The sequence below is a fragment of the Cnephaeus nilssonii genome (genome assembly GCF_951640355.1).
Source record: "Cnephaeus nilssonii genome assembly, chromosome: 11".
Taxonomy (NCBI): domain Eukaryota; kingdom Metazoa; phylum Chordata; class Mammalia; order Chiroptera; family Vespertilionidae; genus Cnephaeus; species Cnephaeus nilssonii.
In genome coordinates this window covers 84,119,234-84,142,117 of record NC_137082.1, presented here as the reverse complement: position 1 = coordinate 84,142,117, position 22,884 = coordinate 84,119,234, and the positions used below count along the sequence as shown (strand labels likewise).

The 22,884-nt window shown below is 57.3% G+C and overlaps 1 protein-coding gene across 2 annotated transcripts in view; it reads left to right on the top strand.

Moving 5' to 3' along the window:
• MYO5B (myosin VB) overlaps positions 1-22,884 on the top strand; it is a 203,425-nt gene that overhangs the window by 131,583 nt on the left and 48,958 nt on the right. For both annotated transcript variants that reach the window (XM_079784567.1, XM_079784566.1), the window contains exons 10-17: positions 1,131-1,396; positions 9,113-9,194; positions 9,646-9,786; positions 13,321-13,443; positions 14,135-14,218; positions 17,206-17,355; positions 18,168-18,265; positions 22,284-22,370. In XM_079784567.1, coding sequence (XP_079640693.1) covers positions 1,131-1,396; positions 9,113-9,194; positions 9,646-9,786; positions 13,321-13,443; positions 14,135-14,218; positions 17,206-17,355; positions 18,168-18,265; positions 22,284-22,370 — 1,031 coding nt within the window. The remainder of the gene's footprint in view (positions 1-1,130; positions 1,397-9,112; positions 9,195-9,645; positions 9,787-13,320; positions 13,444-14,134; positions 14,219-17,205; positions 17,356-18,167; positions 18,266-22,283; positions 22,371-22,884) is intronic.

Below are 22,884 nucleotides of genomic sequence, written 5' to 3'. Positions count from 1 at the left end.
AGGCGGCGGCCTGGCATGTTCTGAAGGCCTCCCTCTCACGGCTGGGCGGTCACTGCCCACGTGGAGTTAGGTGAGGGGTGAGTAATGGAGAGCCTCTGAGGAAAAGCGGGGTTCCCGGGGTTCCCCGAGGGCTCAGGAAACATGCCCCTTGGGTGAACCGGGACAAGTCCCTGTGGGAGATCAGGTTTCAGTGACTGAGGCGGGTGGTGTGGTTGGCGGGGGGAGGGGGGAATGGGGGGATGGGGGGGGAGAAGTGGGGAGACGGGAGGGTCGGGATGAAGTGCAGCCAACGGGGGATCTGGGTTCTCTGGGTCACGGGGCCCCGGGCCCCTGGGCGAGGCGTTGCACAGCTGCAGGACGGGCTTCTCCGGGCGGGAGAAGGGACTTGGGCTGGAGGAAGTCCTGTTTTCCTGGCTCTCAGCTTGTCATGTTAGCAGGTCGTGTTCCAGGCGATTTCTCAGGTCAAATTCAGTGCCATCCCTTTGCCATTGGTCAGCTTCCCCCTGGACTCACTTCCCCCTGAGCTTTAGGACTAGAAGGTCAGTGCCATGTTATTGAGTGGCCCCGGGGCTAAGATGAGAGAGAATCTGCTTGGAAGCCCGGACAGGTGCCATCCGTGCAGGCTCGGCTGAGGGCTCGCTGCTGGCACGGGGCTGAGACCGGTGCCCTCCGAGCTCGCTGGTCAGTGCGGGTTCTTTCCCAGCTGAGGGCAGGCCCGGTGCAGAGCTCTGCGGGTGGCACGGCACCCACTGGGTCCCCCTGGCCTCCAGCTCCTCACTCCTAATGGTTTACCTGCTCCCTGCTGTCGGGGGTCCTCTCAACCAGTCCCTCTGCGACCAGCTGGCGATGGCGGAGGGGACCGGAGAAGGGGGTTTTGCCGGCTAGCGCCCTGATCATTTGGCCGGTGGCAGGCATCATGACCAGCTTGGATGACACTCTTCGGGCCCCATCGTCCTCTCCACTCAGCGGAGTGTTGGGGGGACTGGAGCGCTGGGGCCCCTTCTCCCCTGGGCGGGGGGGGGGGGGGGCAGAGGGCACGCAGGGGTGCTTGTCCACCACGCCCCTCCTGAGCCCCATCCCCCTCCTGAGCCCCATCCCCCTCCTGAACCCGCCCCCTGTGCGTCTTCCAGCCGCAGGACGAGCACCTGGGTGCCTTCTGCCGCCTGCTGGGGGTGGAGCACAGCCAGATGGAGCACTGGCTGTGCCACCGCAAGCTGGTCACCGCGGCGGAGACCTACGTCAAGACCATGTCCCTGCAGCAGGCGGTCAACGCCCGCAACGCGCTGGCCAAGCACATCTACGCGCAGCTGTTCGGCTGGATCGTGGAGCAGGTCAACAAGGCGCTGCACACCGCCCTCAAGCAGCACTCCTTCATCGGCGTCCTGGACATCTACGGGTGGGTGCCCACCCCGCCCCGCCCCGCCCCGCCCCTGCGCCTCCCGGGTCCCGGTGTCTTGCTGCTGGCGCTTTAGAGCCGCCAGGCCTGGAGACCCCCTGGCAGTTCTCAATGGGGGAGTGTGAGATGGGGGCCGGCGTTTCTGGTTGTCACGGTGACTGGGGTGGCCCGAGGCCAGGGCGCTAGGTGTCCCACCGTATGGAGGACCGTCCCGAGGGGGAGCAGACCCTGTCCTAACACCAGCGGCTCCCCCACTGGGAACCCTGTGGATATGTTTCTACATCCGGGAACCAGCCCGGAGAGGGACGTGTCTCCCCCAGCTCGGCCTGGAAGTGGCTGTGAACCTAAACCCAGGTTCTGTGTCTCGGTTCTGTTTCATTCACATTCACCAGCTGACTTCCTCCACCAGGTCCCCCGTCACGTGGTCATGTGGGTGCCGTGATCTTCCGGCACCGGGCAGGTCTGGGCCGTGTGTTCGTTCGTTTTGAGGTTCCTCTTCCCGTCGGGATTCTGACCTGGTGGGAAGGGCCGCTGTCACTCACAACAGCCTGAGCTGCAGGGAGCGCGCGGCGGACGCGGGGCGGCTCGGCTGGGGGACGCGGTGGTTCTTCGCTGCCACAGCTCGCGGAGTGACCGCGGATCACGGCCCGCCTGCGCTGTAGTCCTCGTGGTGTGGCCCGAAGTTCTGAGCCACCGTCTGAGGTTCTTCCTGGTCCTCGTGGGATTGTCGGGAGTGAGATGTGCTGGGTTCACCCCCCTTGCACGTCTGATCCGTGCCCTGCCCTCTCTACGCCAACAACAGAGAAAGTCCTCGGGGTCTTCACACCGCAGGAGCCGTGGCTTCTGCCTTCACACAGACACGCGGACCCACAGAAGCGGGCAGGCCTGAGAACAGTGATGCTCTCGCGGAAACGGCTGCTCGGGGGGCTGATCGGCCAGACTCCCCACGGCGAGGCTGTAGTTATGGAGCGTCTCCTCTGAAAGTGCTACTCCCCCCCCCCCGCCCCCCGCCCCCCGGCCGGCCCTCGTGACACCTCCTCTGCTCTTGTCCGTCACTGGGTTTCAAATCCAACCACGTCGCGTGCTGTGGCGGTAACGGCAGAAGGACGCGGCTTCCCGGCGTCACAGAGGCCTGTGCACAGGCCACGCCACACGGGAGGCCGCAGGAGACGCTGTGCCGGGCCAGCCGGACGGGCTGTGAGGCAGGAGAGAGCACGCTGTCGGCACGGCCAGGACAGCGTTGTGGGCGGGGAGGTTTGACGGGACCTGGTAGAAGCGTGGGGAGGAGGGGTGGGGAGACGCCTCTAGGAATAGAGGCTCAGTCAGGACAGCGGGAGGAAGTGTGAGAGGGGACCTCCGGGAAGGAGAGTCGCCAGCGTGGGAAGCAGGAGGTGCGTCCTCGCCGGAGCTTCGGGCTCTCAGCTGCGCGACCCTGGGCAGGTCCCTGCTGCGGCTCAGCGAGTGCCTGCCCTCGTGCGCAGCCCCCGGGGGCTCCGGGACAGACTGCACGGCCTGTGCACCGGGGACACCCTGCCCGGCTGGCAGTAATTAGTTCTGCACCGTTCCCTCCGCCACGAGCATCTCCAGGTTAATTGGATTTCCCCGAACACTGACCTGTGGGGTTACCTTCTGCTGTAGCACCCAGAGAAATGGCTGCAGCGTCACCTTCATCTCTCTGGGCAGGTTCTCATTTTACTGAGCTTTCCAATTGGGAAGATTACCATGCAGACTCATTAAATGTAAAAATACCTTTTTTTAAATGCTATTGATTTCAGAGAGAAAGGGAGAGGGAGAAGGAGAGAGAGATAGAAACATCAATGATGAGAGAGAATCACCAATCAGGCTGCCTCCTACACGCCCCCTACTGGGAATCAAGCCCGCACCCGGGTCTATGTCCTTGACCGGAATCGAACCCGGGACCCTTCAGTCGCAGGCCGAGGCTCTGTCCACTGAGCCAAACCAGCTAGGGGGAAATGTATTGACTCCAGTGCTCCCGATGTGTGAAGTCTGAAAGGCCAGTTCTGTTCTGGTCACACACTGTCCCAGCAGGGCCTCGCGGCTGATGGACAGCGTCCCCTTGTCCCCTTCCGGGACCCCCAGGAAGAGGCGTCGCTCATGGTGGAGGGGCCTCTGGGAGTGCGGCTCATCCCAGGCAGCTGGGATTTCATGCTTGTATTTATCTGCCCGTTAATTTTCACAGCCCAGTTCATTTCCTCTAAGGCTGTGGCTGCCCGGGGGGGAGAGACAGATGGCAGGGGTCTTGTCTGAGGTCTCACAGGTGGACTCGTCCATGGGGAGGGTGGGGACCCTGGGGATGCCGACCCCTGGCCGACCCCTGGCCTGTGCATCTCCCTCGTCTCAGAGAGCAGCCTGGGTTCCTTTGGGGACACCTGACCGCTGTCCCGGGGGACCAGGGTCCCGTCGCCGGGCCCAGCAGCATGGGGCCACCCGCCAGCCCTCTTGGGAATTCTCCTCCCCTTCCGGCCTCCTTCCCGACGGGCCATGCTGTTTTCTTTCCTCCTTTTTACATCCTTGTTCTTTCTCAGGAGCTAATTTACGTTGCCAGACCGTGTCATAGGGAAGTGATATGTTTGAAAAGTGGTTGGCTCGCTCTCTCAGGCTAGAAATGCCCTCCCCCTCAGGCAGGCACTGCTGCTTCTACAGACGCCGACTGTCCCCGGGTGAACGGCAGCCCCGTCTGGGGCGTCGTTGGCCCCGCAGTCAAGCTCACTCTGCTTGACAGCTGGAGTTTTGCAGGGTGGATGAGCCACTCCAGCTCTTTCTACAAACGCTTCACCTGCCCCTATGGAATCGGCAGCCGGAGTGAATAAGCACTCCCGTCCACACACACGTAAGCGAACAGTGCACGGGCCAGCGTCGTCACCCACACACCTCCCGCTGTGCCGGTCTAGCCGGTGTTGGTTCCGATGGCAGAAAAGGCTCTGAGCACGGAACAAGTTGCATGGGCCACAGCTGCCCCCACCACCCCTGGGAGGAGCCCCTAGCTAGACGCCCTGCCCCCAGGCGCTCCCGAGCATTGATTTCCAGACACCCAGTGCCCAGGAGAAGGTGGCTTCCCTGCACCTTGCTCCCCTGCCCCGGCTCCAAAAAAGTGCAAAGCAAGCAGCACCCTCCGCAATTTAGCCAGCCCAAGCCGAGGCCCGTCCTTAACTGAGGGCCCGTGACGCTGCCTGCAGGGTGCTCCTCCCCGGGCAGGCGTGGGAACGAACAGGAAGGCGCCAGGCAGCTCTGTCTGGGTCTCCTCTTCACATTGCCTTAACCAGCGCTTGCCTCTACAGGCTTGATTAATTGCAGCCCTAATCCTTCATTGCTCTCCACTCCTCAAGGCAACCAGAAAGAAATGGCTTCAATTTGGGGGGAAAATACACATTTATTTGTCTTTGACCTGAGCCTTCGACATGCCAAGGTAGCAGGGGCTTTGGCTGCGCCCAGCCTGTTCTGGATGAGGACGTGGCTGAGGAGACCTGGAGCCAGGCCGGTTACAGATTCGTGCCTGATGCTGAGGTGGGGGCAGGGTGCGGAGCGGGGAGGGGGATGTATGGGCCCCAGGAAGCAGGAAGTGGGCTTGGCCGGGATGTTCTATTCCTCTCCGGCCTCGTGTGACTTTCTGTGTCTCTTGTAGTATTTCCTAACTTTAAAATTAGCACCCAGCCCTCTTCAGTGCTTTTGAATGATGTGTTTTTAATTTTTTTTAATCGTGCTTAAAAAAACACACCTTTATCATAAAATTTACCATCCTCACCATCGTCACGTGTACCGCTCAGGAGGGTTAAGTTGATGCACGCGGTTGTGCAATGATGTCCAGAGCGTTGAGCAGCTCCCATCTTCCCTCCTGCCGCCCCCGGAACCCGCCACCATGCTTTCTGTCTCTGTGAGTTTGCTACTCTAGATGCTTCATATAAGTGGAATCGATACTTTATTTATTTTTTTTGTTTAAAGTATTACACATAGTAGTACATATATCTCCTTTTTTCTTCCCCATTGATCTTCCCCCAGCCTCCCCTACGCACTGTCGCATGCCCTCATCCCATCCCCCCAGTGTCTTGTGTCCATTGGTTGTGCTTATCTGCATGCATACAAGTCCTTTGGTTCATCTCTTTCCCCCCCTCCCCAACACTCCCCAGCCTTCCCGCTGTAATTTGACAGTCTGTTCAGTGCTTTACTGCCTCTGTATCTTTTTGTTCATCAGGTTATAATGTTCTTTATTTCCCATAAATGAGTGAGGTCATGTGTTTTTCTTTCATTGGAATCGGTACCTTATATGTGTGGACGCTTACAGTGTGTTCTCACGTGGCCTTCAGTCCATGGCCGAGGGCGATCTTGGTGAAACGGGAAGACGAGGCTGAGCTCAGAGCTCGCTGTTCCTGTGCCCCGTGCTCCGGAGGAAGGCTGTTCCCCAACCTCAGAGCGTCTCCTTGCCTCCCGCCCTGGGCGAGAGGTTGGTGGCGGTTAAGAATTAACTCGGCGTGACTGGTCTACTTACTTTTTTATTGCGGTTTCACTTTCCAGCAAGCACTGCCTTCTTTCTAGAGGCACGAGTGGCCCTGGCCACACTCCGTAACTGGGGGAGAATGAGAAGGAAATGGTTTTTCGGCTACTTTTTGGAAGCCAGGAGGAAACTGAAGTAGGGGTGAGACGCGGACCACCGCAAGGACAGATCGCCGGTCTCAGCATCAAGTCCTAGTCTCGGTTCTGACCTTCCTCCCACCCGAGGAATGGGTCTAAATAGCGTCGGCATTGGCTTTACAGGGAAATCCAGTTCCCTCTGGTATACAGATGCCTTTGTGCCGCGTGAGTGTTGTGCATTATAAATTGATCCATCGTGCTTATTTTAAAAAGCCATCTCTGTTGATGGGAAGAGTTACTACCCGTAGGATCCCGCCGTCGAGGGGAAGGTGCCCCGCCCCCTGGCTTCCTGAGATCAGTCATCTTAGACATTTCCCAGGATACCCAGGCCCCGCGTGCATCTCTGCCCCTCAGCCTTGCAGTAATTATCCTGATGGCCGGGGAATTGTTTCCAGATAATACCCTTAGAAATAGGGAAATTAGGAGCTAATTTCAGGCCATCGCAAATTAATGAGAATGTTCTTTGTGGAGCGCTATCGCTGTAACCCTTTAAGAAGTGATAAGTGGGAGATATTTAATTCCGTTATCTGTGGAGCTCAGTAGAAACCCTGCAAAGTACACGCAATTTCTATTCTCTGGCCAGTTTGGAGGGCGGCTCTTTTATCTTCTTCTCGGGTTTATTAATTAAGTTTCTGCTGGGGCTTGGTTGGCGCTGGCAACCTCCCTTGGGGTGCGGGTTGGGGCGGGGAGGAAGTGAGGGTCTAAGTGCCGTGACCAGGTCTTAGGACCGCCATCCGGGCTGCGAGGGCCGCAGACCAGGGCGACGCCTGCCCACACGGTGCCTCCCTCCCGCGTGCTCTGGACGGTGGACTGCAGCCCGGCGCGGACTTCGCGTCCTTGATCTTGTTTCGTTAACCCAGACTGACGCCTCCTCCAGGCAGGACCCGGGGCTGTTCTTCAATGCGGTTGCCAGCAAGCGGTTGACTCCTTACTCGTTGGTGGGGGAGGTGGGCCCGGGGAGGGAGGGAAGCCCGGGGTGTTCTGGGCACGGGCCCCGCCCCGCTGGGTGTCCGTGCATGTATTTTGTTGGTTCCTCTGCATGAGGCACTTCCCCTCCACCAGCACCATCTCCAACCCCACCAGGCTGCAGCGACATTTATGTTTGGAGTGGTCCTTATGGGGCCCACGGGGAGGGCTGGCATCCTTTTACCTAAGACAGAGGAAGTGCGGTCCACACGGAAGAATGAGCGAGGTGAAGGTTTAAGGGCACGGAGAAGGCGGAAGCCTGTGCCCCGGCCCCGGCCCTCGTCGGTCATCACCCCTCTCCATCTCGAGTACCGCCTCCTCCGTAGTCCTTCCCGCTCACAGCCCTTCCGGGTCATTGCCTCCTGCTCTTCCCAGTGAACCAGTCTCTCTTCTCTAACGTAAGAACGTGGTCTCAGGAGTCAGACTCTCTGGGTTCAAATACTGGCTCTCCTGCCTCCTGCCGCTCCGCCTCCCGCTCCTCCGCAGGGATCCAGCTGTTTGCACACATTTGAGCTGACCAGCAAACGACAGAGTTGATAAAGTACAAATAGTTCAAACACATCCATTTTTTAAAGTTAAAAATCCCAGCAGGGACGTCAGCGACGATCCGAGACAGTTCACCGAGTGAGATGACTGGGACCCGCACACAGAAAAAGGCTGAGCTCCATTAGGGACCAGAGATTAAAATCCCAACAAAAACATTATTCATGTGCCGCGTCCCCGGGGGCGCTTTTAGACGTTGAAAGCCGGAGAGCTGTGATGCATGGACATTCCCAGTGGGGGAGGACCAGGGGACCCGGGGGGACAGTGTAAGATGTCCGGTAGCTGAGCTGTGGTGGTCGTCACACACTGTACGCTTGTCAGGAACCCATCAACGTAGCCCTGGCTGGTGTGCTCAGTGGTTAGAGGACCGGCCCCTGCACACTGAAGGGTCTCCGGTTCAATTTCAGGTCAAGGACACGTACCTGGGTTGCAGCTTTGAATCCCCGGCTGCGTGCAGGAGGCAAACAGTGTCTCTCTCACATCGATGTTTTTTTCTCTCTCTCTCTCTCTCTCTCTCTCTCTCTCTCTCTCTCTCTCTTTCTCTCTCCCCTTCCTCCCTCCTTCCCTTCCACTCTCTCTAAAAATCAATGGGGGGGGGGAGGGAATGTCCTCTGGGGAGGATTAACAACAACAACAACAAAACCTCATAGGAGTATACCCTTTAATTTGCTGCATCTTACTGTATGTGAACTCTAAGCCAGGAACCATGAACTGAAAAAGTGAACACCATCCTCGCCCAGGATGGAGCGAGCAGGGCACGGCTGTGCGTTGGGAGGCTGGGCGGGGGTGGGCGATAACACGCGTTGGTTCCTCCTTTCTGGAAGTTACCCTGCTTCTGCCTGTTAAGACACGATGCTCCGAGGTGTGTTTCTCCTTCGAGGGTCACATCCTATGGAGAGAATCCAAAGTCAAAGACGTACATGCAGTATTTGTCACAGCATCGCTCGCTGCTGAAAACTGGAAAAAAAGAATTAAAATGTTCCTCAAGAGGAGATGGCTAAACCGTGATTCGCCTGTGTGGGGGCTCGGCCAGCCCACGAGAGCCTCTGTGTGAATTGGGGAAAGGCGCGCCTCTGGGCGGAACGACCTCTCCCAGCCTGTAGGGGGTCCACCAGCTAAATCCCCCCTCCTGCCCCCTCACCTGGGCGCCCTGTGCACTCCTCGGGGCAATCCATGCCGTGGTCGATGGGGCAGATACTAACACAGATGCCTCTGAGGAACACACCATGGAGAGTTAAATGATAAAAATCGTCTCATTTTTACATATCATCCCAGTGTGCTCAAAAACGTAAAATCGGTGAAAGGAAGTCTACCGAGATGTAACGGGTGGTCAGAGGGAGGGTGGGCTCCTGGGTGACTCTCTCTGTCTGCGTTCTTCCTCTCCTACCTGAGCCGGACTCGGCCGTGCCGGTCCCTGTGCCGGTGGTCTCCAGGCCCAGGAGCAGGACCCGGCCTCGGTGCTGGCATTCAGGGCGGAGCGGGTGGGAGGGGAGGAGAGGGCAGCCTGGCCCCAGGGATCCATCCCTTCCATCACTGCGTCCTCTCCTCTTTCCCTCGCAGGTTTGAGACGTTCGAGGTGAACAGCTTTGAGCAGTTTTGCATCAACTACGCGAATGAGAAGCTGCAGCAGCAGTTCAACTCGGTGGGCTCGGTGTCTGGACCCGGGGTTTCGGGGTGGGGGCTCCGTCTTCCCCAGAGCGACGGCCCGGCCACGTCTCCTCCATCAGGGCCGGGGGCTCTGGCTCTGCCCTGCCCTTCCTAGGGTTCCCGATGGTGCCCCCGCTTTAGAAGGTGCTCCCCGCGGCTCCAGAGGAGGTCTGAGTGGGGCTTCGACCCCAGCCCTCCTGAGCCTGGGCGTGTGGGCCATTTGAGACCTGCCAGCAGCACGCGGCTGCTTGTGGCATGCTGGGGTGTGGCGTGGCAGGCGATGATGCGAATGCCGCGGAGAGGGGACCACCTGCGAGGGAGGAGGGCCGCCTCGCTGAGCAGCCTTCCCGCCGTCATGACTGGCGGAGACCACGTGGCTGCAGCTCAGGGCAGGCGAGTGTTAAGGCGTGCGGTTCCCTGACCTCGACCTCCACCTCCCACCCCAGCACGTCTTCAAACTGGAGCAAGAAGAGTACATGAAGGAGCAGATCCCTTGGACCCTGATTGACTTTTATGACAACCAGCCTTGTATCGACCTCATCGAAGCCAAGCTGGGCATCCTGGACCTGCTGGATGAGGAGTGTAAGGTAAAGCCGGCGACGCGGTCCTTGCATCGGGTCCGCTCTAGGCTGGGGGGGGACAGGGCGACTGGATGGTGCGGGGCAGCGTGGGACCCCGGGGCTGGAATTCGCTGAGAGAAGCACTGTCCGTTCTGCACACCAGGAGGTACCGGAAGGGACTGTGACTGGCAAGCAGTGCTGTTACTGTGCGGATCCTTTTGGCAAACACTGGGTGGCATGATGGTCACGATGTGATGGTGGCATGGATCCGATGCCCTGGTGTCCTAGGCTCTGAGAGAGGGTGGGGATCCCCGTAGCTGTGCCAGGTGGCTTGTGAGGGGCAGAAAGGCATGGCCTGGTGGCAGGTGAGACCCATGATGTCCCCGTTGAGCTTTTGTGGACGCCACCTGGTGGGGCAGAGGGACAGGTCCTGCCCGGATGAGGGCAGAGCCGGGACCCAGGCTCCCTCTGGACCCAGGGCCCTCTTCCCGGGACTTTGAGAGGAGAGTGTAGGCACTTGTATGAAGCCACGTGCACATTTCCCCCTCTAGACTTTTAGAAAGTATTTTTCTTTAAAATGATTGCCAAGACTGGAATCAAAGATAAATAAAAGGCACAACCGTTTTGCTATTTGGATAATGGGGTTTGTGTGGGTTTTTCTTACAAATACAAATTAAACATGAAAAGAAAAAAAAAACCTCTACTTCAAAAAACCCCTAACAATTCAGGAAGACCTCCCTCGCCATTCAGAAGTCAATGGTAAAATGTAGTTGGTTTCGATTTGCTGCATATTCCTGAGTTGCTGATAGCCGCAATCTAGATTTTATCAGAACACAAAGTCTGGCTTGCTTCCTCCTGTGCCTGTTTTAAATCTACTTCTTTGGGAAGATTTTTGGAGATAGTGCCTTCCATCTAACCCTGCCTTCTGGGCTGCCTTTAAAACTCTGTTGTCAGATGGGAGAGCATCAGAGGGAAGAACACGGCTCCCGAGCCAGCCTGTCCTGGCCTGAACCCAGCGCTCTGCTTCCCCGCTGTGTGTCCTTGGGCACGTTACCTGCCCTCTCTGTCTCAGCTCCCTCGTCTATAAAATGTGTCTAAACATAGTGCCCCGCTCCTAGATTATTGTGAGGATTAAACGAGTTGCTACGTACAAATGATATAGGAAAGTTGTCTGGCCAATAATAAGCACTGTGGGCATTTGCTGATAGTATCCTCTGAGAATCTTCATCATGAATTCTTGCTGCCCCTTGTTTTTAAAAAAATTTTTAAAAATATATTTTATTGATTTTTTACAGAGAGGAAGGGAGAGGGACAGAGAGTTAGAAACATCGATGAGAGAGAAACATCGATCAGCTGCCTCCTGCACACCTCCTACTGGGGATGTGCCCGCAACCCAGGTACATGACCTTGACCAGAATCGAACCTGGGACCTTTCAGTCCGCAGGCCGACGTTCTATCTACTGAGCCAAACTGGTTAGGGCGCTGCCCCTGGTTTTTAGTTGAGGGAGGGGAGTGAGAAGAGAGACTGACCCTCATCAGGAAATACGTGTGCACGTGACCTTGCTCATTGATTCAGGCCCGTCTGAATGAGTGCATATGTAGGATTATGAAGTCCAGTTTCATTGTCAAGATGATTTTAATATGTTTTTATTGGCTTTTTAGAGAGAGAGGAAGGGAGAGGGATAGAGAGATAGAAACATCAGTGAGAGCGGAACATCCTTGATCGGCTGCCTCCTGCACGTCCCTTACTGGGGATCAAGCATGCAACCCGGGTATGTGCCCTGGCTGGGAATCAAACCAGTGACCTCTTGGTTCATGGGTTGATGCTCAACCACTGAGCCACACTGGCCAGGCGCCATGATTTTGATCCCAGCAAATACAAGTGTTGACTTAGGTGGGGCTTCTCATCACATTGCTGCCCTTCCTGCTACCCCCGTCCTACCAGTCCTCGACCCCTGGCCGCCCTGCCAAGCCGCCCCCCTCCGCCCCCAATACCTGGTGTTTCTAAATATAAATATATATATAAAATGCTGAATTCAATACATTTTATTTTGTCTGCTTACCACAATTCATAGCCTCCTTCAAGAGAAAGTTTGCTTGAGTTTCCTGGGGCACTTCGCACTGGATGTTCGATACTAGCTGTACCACACTGAACACTGAGGAAGATCTGTTTGCTTACCAAGTATTTGAGAAATTCGTTCTCTACGGTGTAAGCATTTTCCATGTGGCACAGATTGCATTAATTTACTAAACAAAGCTCTTTTTAAAGAGCTAGTGCAAGGGTCACTTTCAGTCCTGCCTGGTCCAAATGCACAACCTAAACTAATGAGGGGCAGGCAATCCATAGGTCACCCCTACCTGGAGTTAGGTGGTGGGGGGTGTGGCGGTGTTCAGGGTGACAGAGGACGGGGCACCTTCTCATCGCAAGGGCTCCCATCATCCTTGACTGTTGGAATGGTGCTTACAGTGACTCATATCCTCAACAAAGCAAGCTGCTTTGCCATTTTTTTTAAAAAAATATTTCTTTATTGATTTAAGAGAGGAAGGGAGAGGGAGAGATAGAAACTCATTGATTGGCTGCCTCCTGCACGGCCCCCACAACCCGGGCGTGTGCCCTTGGCCTGAATTGAACCTGGGACCCTTCAGTTTGCCGGCTGATGCTCTATCCACTGAGCCACACCGGCTAGGGCGGCTTCGCCATTTTTTAAGCCATCTCTAAACGTAGTGAAAAGGGCAGAATTCCTGATGTGTGGAACCTCTATCAAGCATGTCAGACTCGCAGCCAGCTGGCCACAAGTTTGACATACTTGCATTTAAATTTGGGGGAGCAGAGATCAGTACCAGTAGCGTAATCACTAGGCTGGGACTCAATTTAAGTTCTTTGAAGGGCAGGAAAAAAAAATAGTAAGGCCTAGTCCTTGAACCCAGCAAACTTACAGTTTGTAGTGACAAGACAATATGCAAACACCAGCGGTGAGCAGTGTTAGGTGGTGTGTGTGAGAGAGGAATTCCAGGTTGAGAGGGAGAGTCAGGAAAGGCTTCGAGGAGGACAGCCTGGAGCCGGGAGGGGGGGGGGGGGGCGGGAAGGACAGCCTGGAGCTGGGCCGGGCAGAGGTGCGGAGTGAGCACAGAGGGGACAGGGCTTTCCTGCTGCCTGTCGGCCGGAGTGAGCCGGAGCGGGCACGGCGGGTGGCCGGGCGTGTTGGTGACACTGAGGTTCCTGGCCTGCCCGGAGGGGGGAAACGTCTTCGGATTTGTTCCTTGAGTTGTGACTTGGCTCCGTGACCTTGGCCTCCATCTTCGAGCTCTTCTGACCCTTCCAGCGTCTACCAACCAGCAGGTTCTTCCGGGCTCAGCACGCTTATGGGCACCAGCCCACGCGGCGTGTTGGGAACATACCGTGGCAGGATCCTACGTGTCCGCGGTTGAACCTTGTTTTCCACGTCCACGCAGGGTCCACGTAGGGTCATGAGGTCCACTCCCTGGCGGACTCCAGCCCCCGGCCTCAGCTCTTGGCTTCCTTTTCCCCTTCACGGAGCCCCTGGTTTTGTGGTTCCGCAGGTCCCCAAAGGAACGGACCAGAACTGGGCCCAGAAGCTGTACGACCGGCACGGGGGCAGCCAGCACTTCCAGAAACCCCGCATGTCCAACACGGCCTTCATCGTGGCACACTTCGCCGACAAGGTGGGCCTGCTCCCTGGGCTTGGGGCTGCGTGGGCCCCGCCCCAGCCTCGGGGTTCTGGCCTGTGAGGGAGCTGCCGCAGCCTGAAGTCTCTTAGGGGGGTGCCCTCCCCACGCCACCTGTGTGCGCCACCCCGTCACCACATGGCAGAACCCCATGGGCGGCCGTGGTTTCCCAGGTGTGCGCCTGACAGACCTTTGCTGAGGCCTCTTCCCTGCGGACATAGCAGCGTAACAGTCCGAGTCGGCCTCCTGGAGCTTGAGAGAGAAGAGGACAGCGAAGGGTGCCGCTCCTCCCAGGAGCCTCCTTTCCCAGGAGCTGGTGGAGACTGGGGATTTGTCTCCATCCATTTCTGTCCAGATGCACTACCCAGTGCTCATCGGATTCCATGTGCACGAAGCTGCCTGCCATCTTGTTCAAACGCAGGTTCTAATTCAGGGGGTCTGGAGTGTGGCGGACAGCTGCGTTGACACCCCCAAAAGGAAGGCTTCTCGAAAGAGGAACCCCTTTTGCAAACCGTTTGCTTTTCCACAGAAGGAATGCCCAGTTCTCTGTGCAGGTCCGACCACGTCTTGGTTTGCATTTAAACGGGAGCAGCTGGGGGTCCCGGTTCACACTGTGTGGGCCGGACGACACCGCTCAGGGAGCTGACAGGCCGCAGCACTGACTCCGTGTGCTTCCCCCGTGGCCCAGGTGGAGTACCTCTCAGACGGTTTCCTGGAGAAAAACAGAGACACGGTGTATGAGGAGCAGATCAACATCCTGAAGGCCAGCAAGGTAACGCGGGAGAAGCAGGGGAGGAGCCGGTGTCCACAGCCAGAGCCTTCAAGACCAGTGAGATAATGAGAATGTAGCTAGTAAAGCCGGGTGCTGGCCTAAGGGGCTACAATGTAGCTAATTCCTGTTGAGGCCCAAGAGGCTACAATGTAGCTAATTGCTTTCTCAGCCGGCAGAGAGCTATGGATACTTAGTAAAGAAATGCCTCTTTAACCGCCTTGTTACTAACAGACTGATTTGTTTTCGACAGTAGGGGATGGAGGCTTTTCCCTCCCAGCTTTGGCTTATGAAATAGAAAACCTCAAACAAGAATATTTTTCCTCTGAAGATTTCCAATTCCAGGGCAGCACTGAGTATAGGTCAGAGGGCCGAGTGTGTGCCAGTAAGTGCCAGGTGACAAGGGTCGTCTGGGCAGTTTCCTGGCACGCAGTCCCAATGCCATCTCTCTGCTCCATCTCAGTAGAGGGAGCTCGAGACCAGCATGGCCCACAGGCCAGGTAAACCGTGTTGGCGGTGACTATCCCTGGGGTCCAAGAGTCACAGTGGGGTTTAGAGGCCCGCTCCTGTCTGTGTCTTCGGCCGGACTCCCACTCACCCAGGAATGAAAACCTGTTGCTTCCTATACTGGCATGTTCCTTACAGGTGACACCCACATTCCATTTTGAGCAAATATGTTTGCTTTTTTAAAAAATGTGTTTTTCATTATTATTTTTAAATTAATTTTTATATAATGGCTTTATTGAGATGTATTCGACATACTATAAAACACTTGCTTTTGAAGGTATTTGGTTTAATTTGCTTTCTATTTAAAATCAGTTTGTGCTGGGCCGAGTAGCTCTATTGGTTAAAGCATTTTCCAGATTCGCCAAGGTTTCTGGTTCAATCCCTGGTCAGGACACATACAGGAAGCAACCAATGAATGCATACATAAGTGGAACAACAAATCGATCTCTCTCTCTCTCTCTCCCCACACACACTCTCTCTTTCCCCTTCTCTCTCTAAAAATCAATTTAAAAACTTTTCTTTTTTAAATATTTTTGTATTGATTTCAGAGAGGAAGGGATAGAGATAGAAACATCAATGATGAGAGAGAACCATTGATTGGCTGCCTCCTACACCTCTCCCACTGGGGATCGAGCTCACAACCTGGGCGTAGGTTGACGCTCAACCACTGAGCCATGCCAGCCGGGCAATAAAAAAAAAATTAAAAAAAAAAACTTAGAAAAAAATAAAATCAGTTTGTGCCGGTAGTTGAAAAGCTTCTGATGATATTTAGAATAAACAGACCATCCCCTTTCCAATGTAGGAAGATGAAATGCTTAGACTTTTTCTCCAAAGTCCATTTAAAACCCTTTTACATGCAAATATTGCTTTCTTAAAAAGTGTAGATTTTCCCCCCCAAAGGGGTACCTTGTAAAAGAATTGATTGAAAAGAAAATTTAATTTTTTACTATGCTTACTGAAATGTTAAAGAAAATGCTAGGTGAGAGATCCCAACCAAATGGTTATTACAGTGCATTGTTTTAGTGTCCTATGTCTGTTTAAAGGGAGTATGTTTTACATTCTTATAAACAGAAGTGAACAATGAATCCACGTGATTTCCAAGGTAACAGCTATGCAAATAGCTGTAACCAGCAATGTTCCTAAACTGTCAAATGGTCTTTAGAAAGCGTTTTCATATTTTTAATCCCTTTCCAATAGCTTTGCCTCAGGCTTTTACAATCTCTATATAAGCGTGAATAGCAGAGAACACCAAAACCAGTTCCTATGGACAAGCAAATAGTGGCAAAGTGTCAGGGAAGTGCTGGGCTGGTTTGAAGGTATCATCTGAGCATTTCCAAGGTTGAAGGCGGGACATTTTTTTAAAGGCCCAGGTGGGTGCTGTTTTTTATGGCCTAAGAGGAATTATAACAGTTCCATTGCTGGTTAGCCGGCTTATACACAGACTTTGCAATAGCTCTCTAAAAGCCCACGTGCAGTTAGTCAATTAAAGAAAAAAACATCGTCTCTCCCTCACTCAGAAGTGTGTTCTTTTGCCCGAATCCTTAGTCCAGGTGACTGCTTTTCATGGAGACCGGACGTTGGTTCACAGGTGGACCCTCAGGTGCCTGTCTGGCCCAGCCCCTTGTCCAGGTGGCGGGTGGGGTGGGCGGTGCAGTAATTGCTATTTCTCGCCCGGTCGTGTACTGCTGCCTAAGCCCAAGGTCAAACACCGTCTTTCAGTCCTGTGGTCAAACGAGACGTCTCTCTACGTTTACTGAGTTTATAAAACGCGTTCTGAGTAGAATGCATGTCCTACCCCTTCTTTCTCAGAGTTAATGTCCCAACCAACCCCTCTCCCTCTCCCTCCCAGAGATCCTGCCCTCTCAAACGCAGTCTCAGTAGCGGGGACCTGCAGCACGTGTTGCTCTTAAACTAAAATACAGATTCTCCGGAATGTCCCCAGCTCAGGGGCCAGTCTGAAGGGGTTTCCTCCCTCCGGTCCGGCCAGTAACCCCGGGTTCACCAACATGCCCGGCCCTCCGCAGTGCCCGCTGCTCTCACTCAGCTGGCAGGTGGCAGGATGGCCCTCTCCCCTCTACGCTCATCTCAGCGCCTCTGTCCGGGCTCGGCTCCAGGCTAAGCCCGGCTCCCGGCTTTGTGCTCTGCGCAGCCTTCGTGTGGTGACCGAGTTAGGGCTCAGGGACGTTCCATAGCTCTACACGGTCCAGTAATGTTGTCGCGGGTACCACGGCTCCACTCCTTTACGTTGTTGCGTAACAGTCCACCGGATGGACATACCACCTTCTGTGCATCCGTTTCTCCGCCGATGGACGTCGGCGTTGCTTTCCCCTGGTGGCCGGCCGCTGCGAGCCGTGGTGAACAAGCTTTGACGTGTGTTCTCTCTCCTCTTGGGTACATGCTGGAGAGCTGCCCTGAACGAGGTTGACCCAAGCTCCAGTCCAAGCAGTCTTGTTTTCAGTACCTCCCCCTGTGTTTGCTTCTAGTTCCCCCTGGTGGCTGACTTGTTCCATGACGACAAGGACGCCGTTCCTGCCCCCACGACTTCCGCCAAGGGCTCCAAGATCAACGTCCGCTCCGCCAGGCCCCCGCTGAAAGCCGCCAACAAGGAGCACAAGAAGACCGTGGGCCACCAGGTCAGCGCGTGGGGCAGGGCGCTGTGGGCGGGGCCGTGCAGGGGGGCCGTGCACCGAGGCCTCTGGAGAGGCCAGGTGGCCCCGGTATCTCAGCCCGCCACCCGGCTCAGTCTTCCTGGCTGTTTGAAGAAGGAAACTGGGAACCCGTCTCTAGAGGGAGAGAACAGGAGAGGGAAAGGGTGGCTGTAGCCCTGAGGGGGGGGGGGCAGTCAGTGCCTGTGGGGGGACCGGGACCAGCCCCTCCGATGCCTGGGGAGGGGCAGGGGTGGAGGATTGGATAAGCCGGGGGACCAGAACACAGGAAGCACCCTCCCCTGCTTTGCCGTCATCCTGGGCTGTCACGCCCCGTGTGTCTCCCACGAGAAGAGATGGGAGCGCTGCCACGCCCTGGCGACACTAACCTTCCTGTTCCTGGATTTGCCTGTAATGGACTTCCTGTAAAGGCAGTCACTCCCAGCGGCTGGGCACCCGTGTGCAGGCCCCGGGCACTGTGATCATCTCTGGTGGCACTTGGTCATCTCCTCGGACCCACGGCCCTGAGTCAGACACAGCAGGGGGGGGCCTCTCCCCGTTGGTTCCCGGAGCCCTGAGGCCAAATACAGGAGGAACTGATTTCAGTCATCCCGGTGGCCGGAGGGTCCGAGCCAGAGCCGGACCCCGGGCTCCGAGCTGCTTCCTGTCCTCTGGGTTCGCAGCCGTTGTCAGAGCAGTGACAGTGACAGCCAGCGCTGTGGGCGCGCCCTTGTGTGTGTGTGTATTGTGTGCGTCGCGTGAAGGCGCGTCGATGACCCGGCACCGCTCTGTCTCCGCAGTTCCGCACCTCGCTGCACCTGCTCATGGAGACCCTGAACGCCACCACGCCGCACTACGTCCGCTGCGTCAAGCCCAACGACGAGAAGCTCCCCTTCCAGTGAGTGTGCGGCCGCGCCGTGCCCTCCGAGGCGGCCAGACGGGCCCTCCGGCCCAGCTCCTCGTGCCTCCTTAGGGGTTAGGGCTCAGAGGAACGGAGCGGCCGGCACAGCCGCCCGGGGTCTGCGGTCTTCACTGGGTGAATGGCTGGCCCCCACCCCCCAATGGTTTCTACGCTGAGCACAGGCCCCAGACGTCCCCCAGGGCCACCTGTCTGCTGCCCGGGAGGGTTCAAGGGGGTCAGAAGATCCAGCCCCCTGCCCCATGTCGCTCACAGTGGTGGTACGGAGGGTGCACACTCGAATCCGACAGAGACCACGTGAAAGCGTACCTCGAATGCTGGCGTGAGCGAGTCTCCCAGCGAGTGTCCGGCTCAGACACGGAGGTTCGCTGGAGCAGTGGGGAAGGTGCCTCGCACTGAGGCAGCTTGACCCCAGATGACCTGTCGAGTGGTAACACACTCGGGTGGTCCTGTCCCTCTCACCCCCGTGCCGCTGAGCTTCCGGGTCATCCACACTTGCTCGCCTTCCCGCCCTCCTCCTCCTTCTCCCATCCAAACCCTGCCTCTGGGCCGACCTTGGTCATTTTCTTCCAGTTCTGTCCACTCTCCCACGGTGGCGTCTGCCCGCATCTGGAGAGCCGCGATACTTAAAGGTTTTTGTCCCCCTCTGGTTCCTGCCAGATCCCAGACCCCCATTTCCGCAGGCCTACGGCAGCTCCAGGGCCACCTCCCTCTCAGCCTGTCTGAAACCCCGCCTTTTCCCCCACCGGGTTCCTCTTCACATGGTCCCTGTTGGGGTGAATGCCTAACCGCTCCCTGACGGCTCACCCGCCCGCCACACAATCTTGCAAACTAGAAACCCGAGAGTCGCTCTGGACCAGAGCCGCCCAGTAGCGCTTCCTGTGATGATGGGACCGACCCGTCATCGGCATTGTCCTTCAGGGCAGCACTGGTCACGTGGGGCTTGTGGGTGCTGAGAATGTGGCTGGTGTGATTGAGAAACTGAATCCTTTTTTAAAAACACGTTTTTATTGGCTTTAGAGAGAGAGAAAGGGAGAGGGATAGAGAAACATGATGGATCTGCTGCCTCCGGCACGCCCCCTACTGGGGGTCGAGCCCACAAGCCGGGCATGTGCCCTGACCAGGAATTGAACCAGTGACCTCTTGGTTCATGGGTGGACACTCGATCACTGAGCCACACCGGCCAGGCAAGAAACTGAGTTCTTAATTTCATTTCAGTGGCATTCAAATGCTCTTAGGTGGCTAGTGGCTGCCCTGTGGGTCAGCATAACCTTGGTTCTTCCTCCTGCCTTCCTCCCCGTGGGCAGTCACGGTTAGAATCCCACGGAGGCCGACCGGTCTCCCTCTTGCCTTCCTCCTTCACCCCTTGTCTCAGACCCTCTTCCTCTCTTGCCTGGGGGGCTGCCCGACGCCCTCCATGTCCCACCTCTGAGCCTCTCCTCCCATCACCTGAGCCCCTCGCATGCTCTTTCCTCTGGCCCGAAAGGCACACATTTTAAAAATTCTAAGCACGTTCCTCCCATCTTTCTGATTTCCTTTTGGGTCCTCGCATTTCTTTCTGTGAGGTAATTTATTTTGGCAACGCTGACTCTCAGAGAACGCCTGCGCTGCCGCTGCGCTCCTCGCGCTCGACAAAGCTTGGCTCGCGCTCGCCGGGCCTCGTGCTGGAAAGGCCGGGAGGCAGCTCGGAGTCGGCCTCCCGTGACGCGTGCCGATTGGGCCCTCTCTTCCCTTCCCCCCGCGTCTGAGACACGCGCAGGGCCCCCCCGCCCTCCGGCATCTGTTTACCAGCTGCCGCTGCCGGAAGAAAAGAGGCGGTTAGAAAGCGGCATGTGTGAGAGGCCGATTGTGTGTGAAGGGCAGGAGCGGGAGAGGAGCGGGGTGCCCGCGTGGGCCCGCCAGCTGTGACCGTGGGCAGCTCCCCCTGAGCCTGGCGCCCGCCCTGCGCCGGGTTCCTGCTGGGCCTCCTCTCCCAAGGAGAGACGTTGGGGACGTTGAAAGGGACTTCCTGGTCCAAACACCTCACTTGTCTAAGACCTTCCTTTGCCTTTTGGATCAAAAGCATCTTCCCCCAGGAAAGAAGGAGGGCAGAGGACTGAGCCAGCTCAGACCCGGACTCCAGTCCGGGCTGCCACCAGCGTTGGGCCAGGCGCGAGCTCGTCCTTCACTCCGTCTCATTCCTTCATCTGTTAGCCGTGGTGAAACAGCCATGATCCATGAATCCGAGAGGATAACTTATCATTTAGACGATGAAAATGTAGTGTTATTGACGTTCCCCTCGCAGGAGAGCGCCGTGTCTCCCCCCACCCCCGGCCCGCACCACCACGCTCTCCCAGCCCCGGCGCATTGACGTGTGGGTCCGGGGAACTCCTGGCTGTGGGGCTGCCCTGCGCACGCTCCGTGGGGAGCTCGGCACCCCGATGCTAGTAGCATCCCCACCAGGTGACACGGCAGGGTTTTAACACTTGGCCAAACGCTGCCTGGAGGACCAAGCCACCCCCCACCCCCCGGAGAGCCGCCGTCCCGCACCGAATGCTTTGATAGCATCTCCTGTGCACAAGTCCTTTCCCCTCTGCCCCCTCCTTTATTTAAAACAACAGCAACCATCTCTCACCCCTCTGGCTCCCTGGCACTGGGCGAGGACAGGTGGGAGAAGATCGTCCCTTATCCGTAAGGAGTCGCCCGTCACGAGTAACTGGCGATGGCACAGCAGTGACTGTCCGCTACAGGGCAGGAGCGGGAGGGGAGAGACGGCTGTGTCCATCCAGGGGGCGGCGATCTGGGAAGGCTCCTCAGAGGAGCCGCCAGGTTTCCCGGAGGCCAGTGCCCTGGTCGCAGAGGCGAGCAGTGCTGAGCGCCTCGGGGCCCTGCAGGGTGACCCCGGAGGCCGCAGAGCCCGGCGAGGGTGGGCGGGGGAGCCTGCAGCCGCGCACAGATGGGTGAAGTGGCGCGTGGCTGCCGAGGTGGAGCCGATCCGGCACCCGGGGTCTCGCTCGGCACCCCGCGAGCTCCGGGTCTGCGAGCCTGCGCGTTGCACCGGAGGACACAGGGTCGCCCTGCGCTTCAGCCGGCGGGCCTGCGCATCCGGGCTGGTTGTTCATCCAGGCTCAGGTGCGGCTCGCGCACGCGTGGTCCTGCCACGTTGCCTGGGGGTTCACCGGGAAGTGGGTGTGCACCAGCAGGGCTGGTCTCACTCCCAGTCGCCTGGTCACGCACGCAGAAGGCAAGATGCATGTGACAGGGCGTTTGCCTGGCTGTCGGGAGATACCATGAAAACACAGAGGCCTGGCCGTCTTTACACGTCCCCGGGGGGCGGCGGGGGGGCGGGGGGAGAGGGGGAGGAACAGAGAAAGATGATGACAGTGACTTCTTTGTACAGTGTCTTCATTTTCCTAATGGCATTCCCCTTTTACTGCACCCGGTCATCACAGCAGCCAGCGGGTTTTAGCTGGCAGATATCCTCACCCCATTGAGTCAGTGAGGAGACGGAGCTGGAGAGAATGTTCTGCCCACATGACCCTGGCAGCGCCGGGCCGGTTCCCTCCTGCACCCTCCCCACGGGGGAGGGAAGGGACTTAGAAGGTCCCCATGTCCAGGTCGTCGAGAAGCAGGGACGAAGATCCAAGCTGTGTCCAAAAATCCTTTGCCAGATGCCTTCCGGGGCCCCAGCTTGGTCGACCTATGAACCAGGAGGTCGCGGTTCCATCCCCAGTAGGGGGCGTGCAGGGGGCAGCCCATCATTGATTCTTGCTCATCATTGATGTTTCTGTCTCTCTCGCTCCCGCTCCCTTCCTCTCTCTGAAATCAATAAGAATACATTTAAAAAGAACGCGCGCAGAGCGGAGATGCCGAAATGGCCGTGAGGCGGCCCATCCACGCCTACTCCGCTCCTCCCCTGGCTGTGCCGTGTGCGGGAGGGGACGAGGTGGGCTTTCCTCCCCGGCTCTGGTTCTGCTCCGCCCGACGGCCACTCACTGCTTGTCTCCTGGTTCTGCAGCTTTGACCCAAAGAGAGCGGTGCAGCAGCTCCGAGCGTGCGGGGTGCTGGAGACGATCCGAATCAGCGCGGCCGGCTACCCGTCCAGGTACGTGCTGCCGCCACGCCCTGCTGCACCCGGGGCCTCCCGTGGGCTGTCCGCCAGACACAGGTCCTCAGAGCCGTTCCCGAGCACAGTTGTTCCCAAAGGACACCTCGCGGCTGCTTCGATTAGGGGAATTCTAACTCTCACCATCTTCCTGCTTTTCTCCCACTTCCATCACCAAAGGGTGAATGTCACTTTGCAGCGAGGAACATGGCAAAGGGAAGACAATGCAGTCCTGGGTCAGGCTGTGGGTGAAGGGGGTCCTTGGGGCTCGCCCAGGAGCCCAGGCGAGGGCCGCGCTTCCCGCTGGGCTGCCGGGCACAGTCCCTGCGCTCAGCCCCGAGGCCGGGCACCGCGCTCAGCCCCGCTCTAACAGTAACACACGCTCAGCGCCCCACCGCCCCACGCCGGAGAGGGAGAGGGAGAGGGCCAGGGCGGACGCTGCCACGGATGGCCAGCAGCATTCTGCACGCCCCTCCCGCCCCGGCTGCGCACACCTGTCTATTTTTATCCTCCG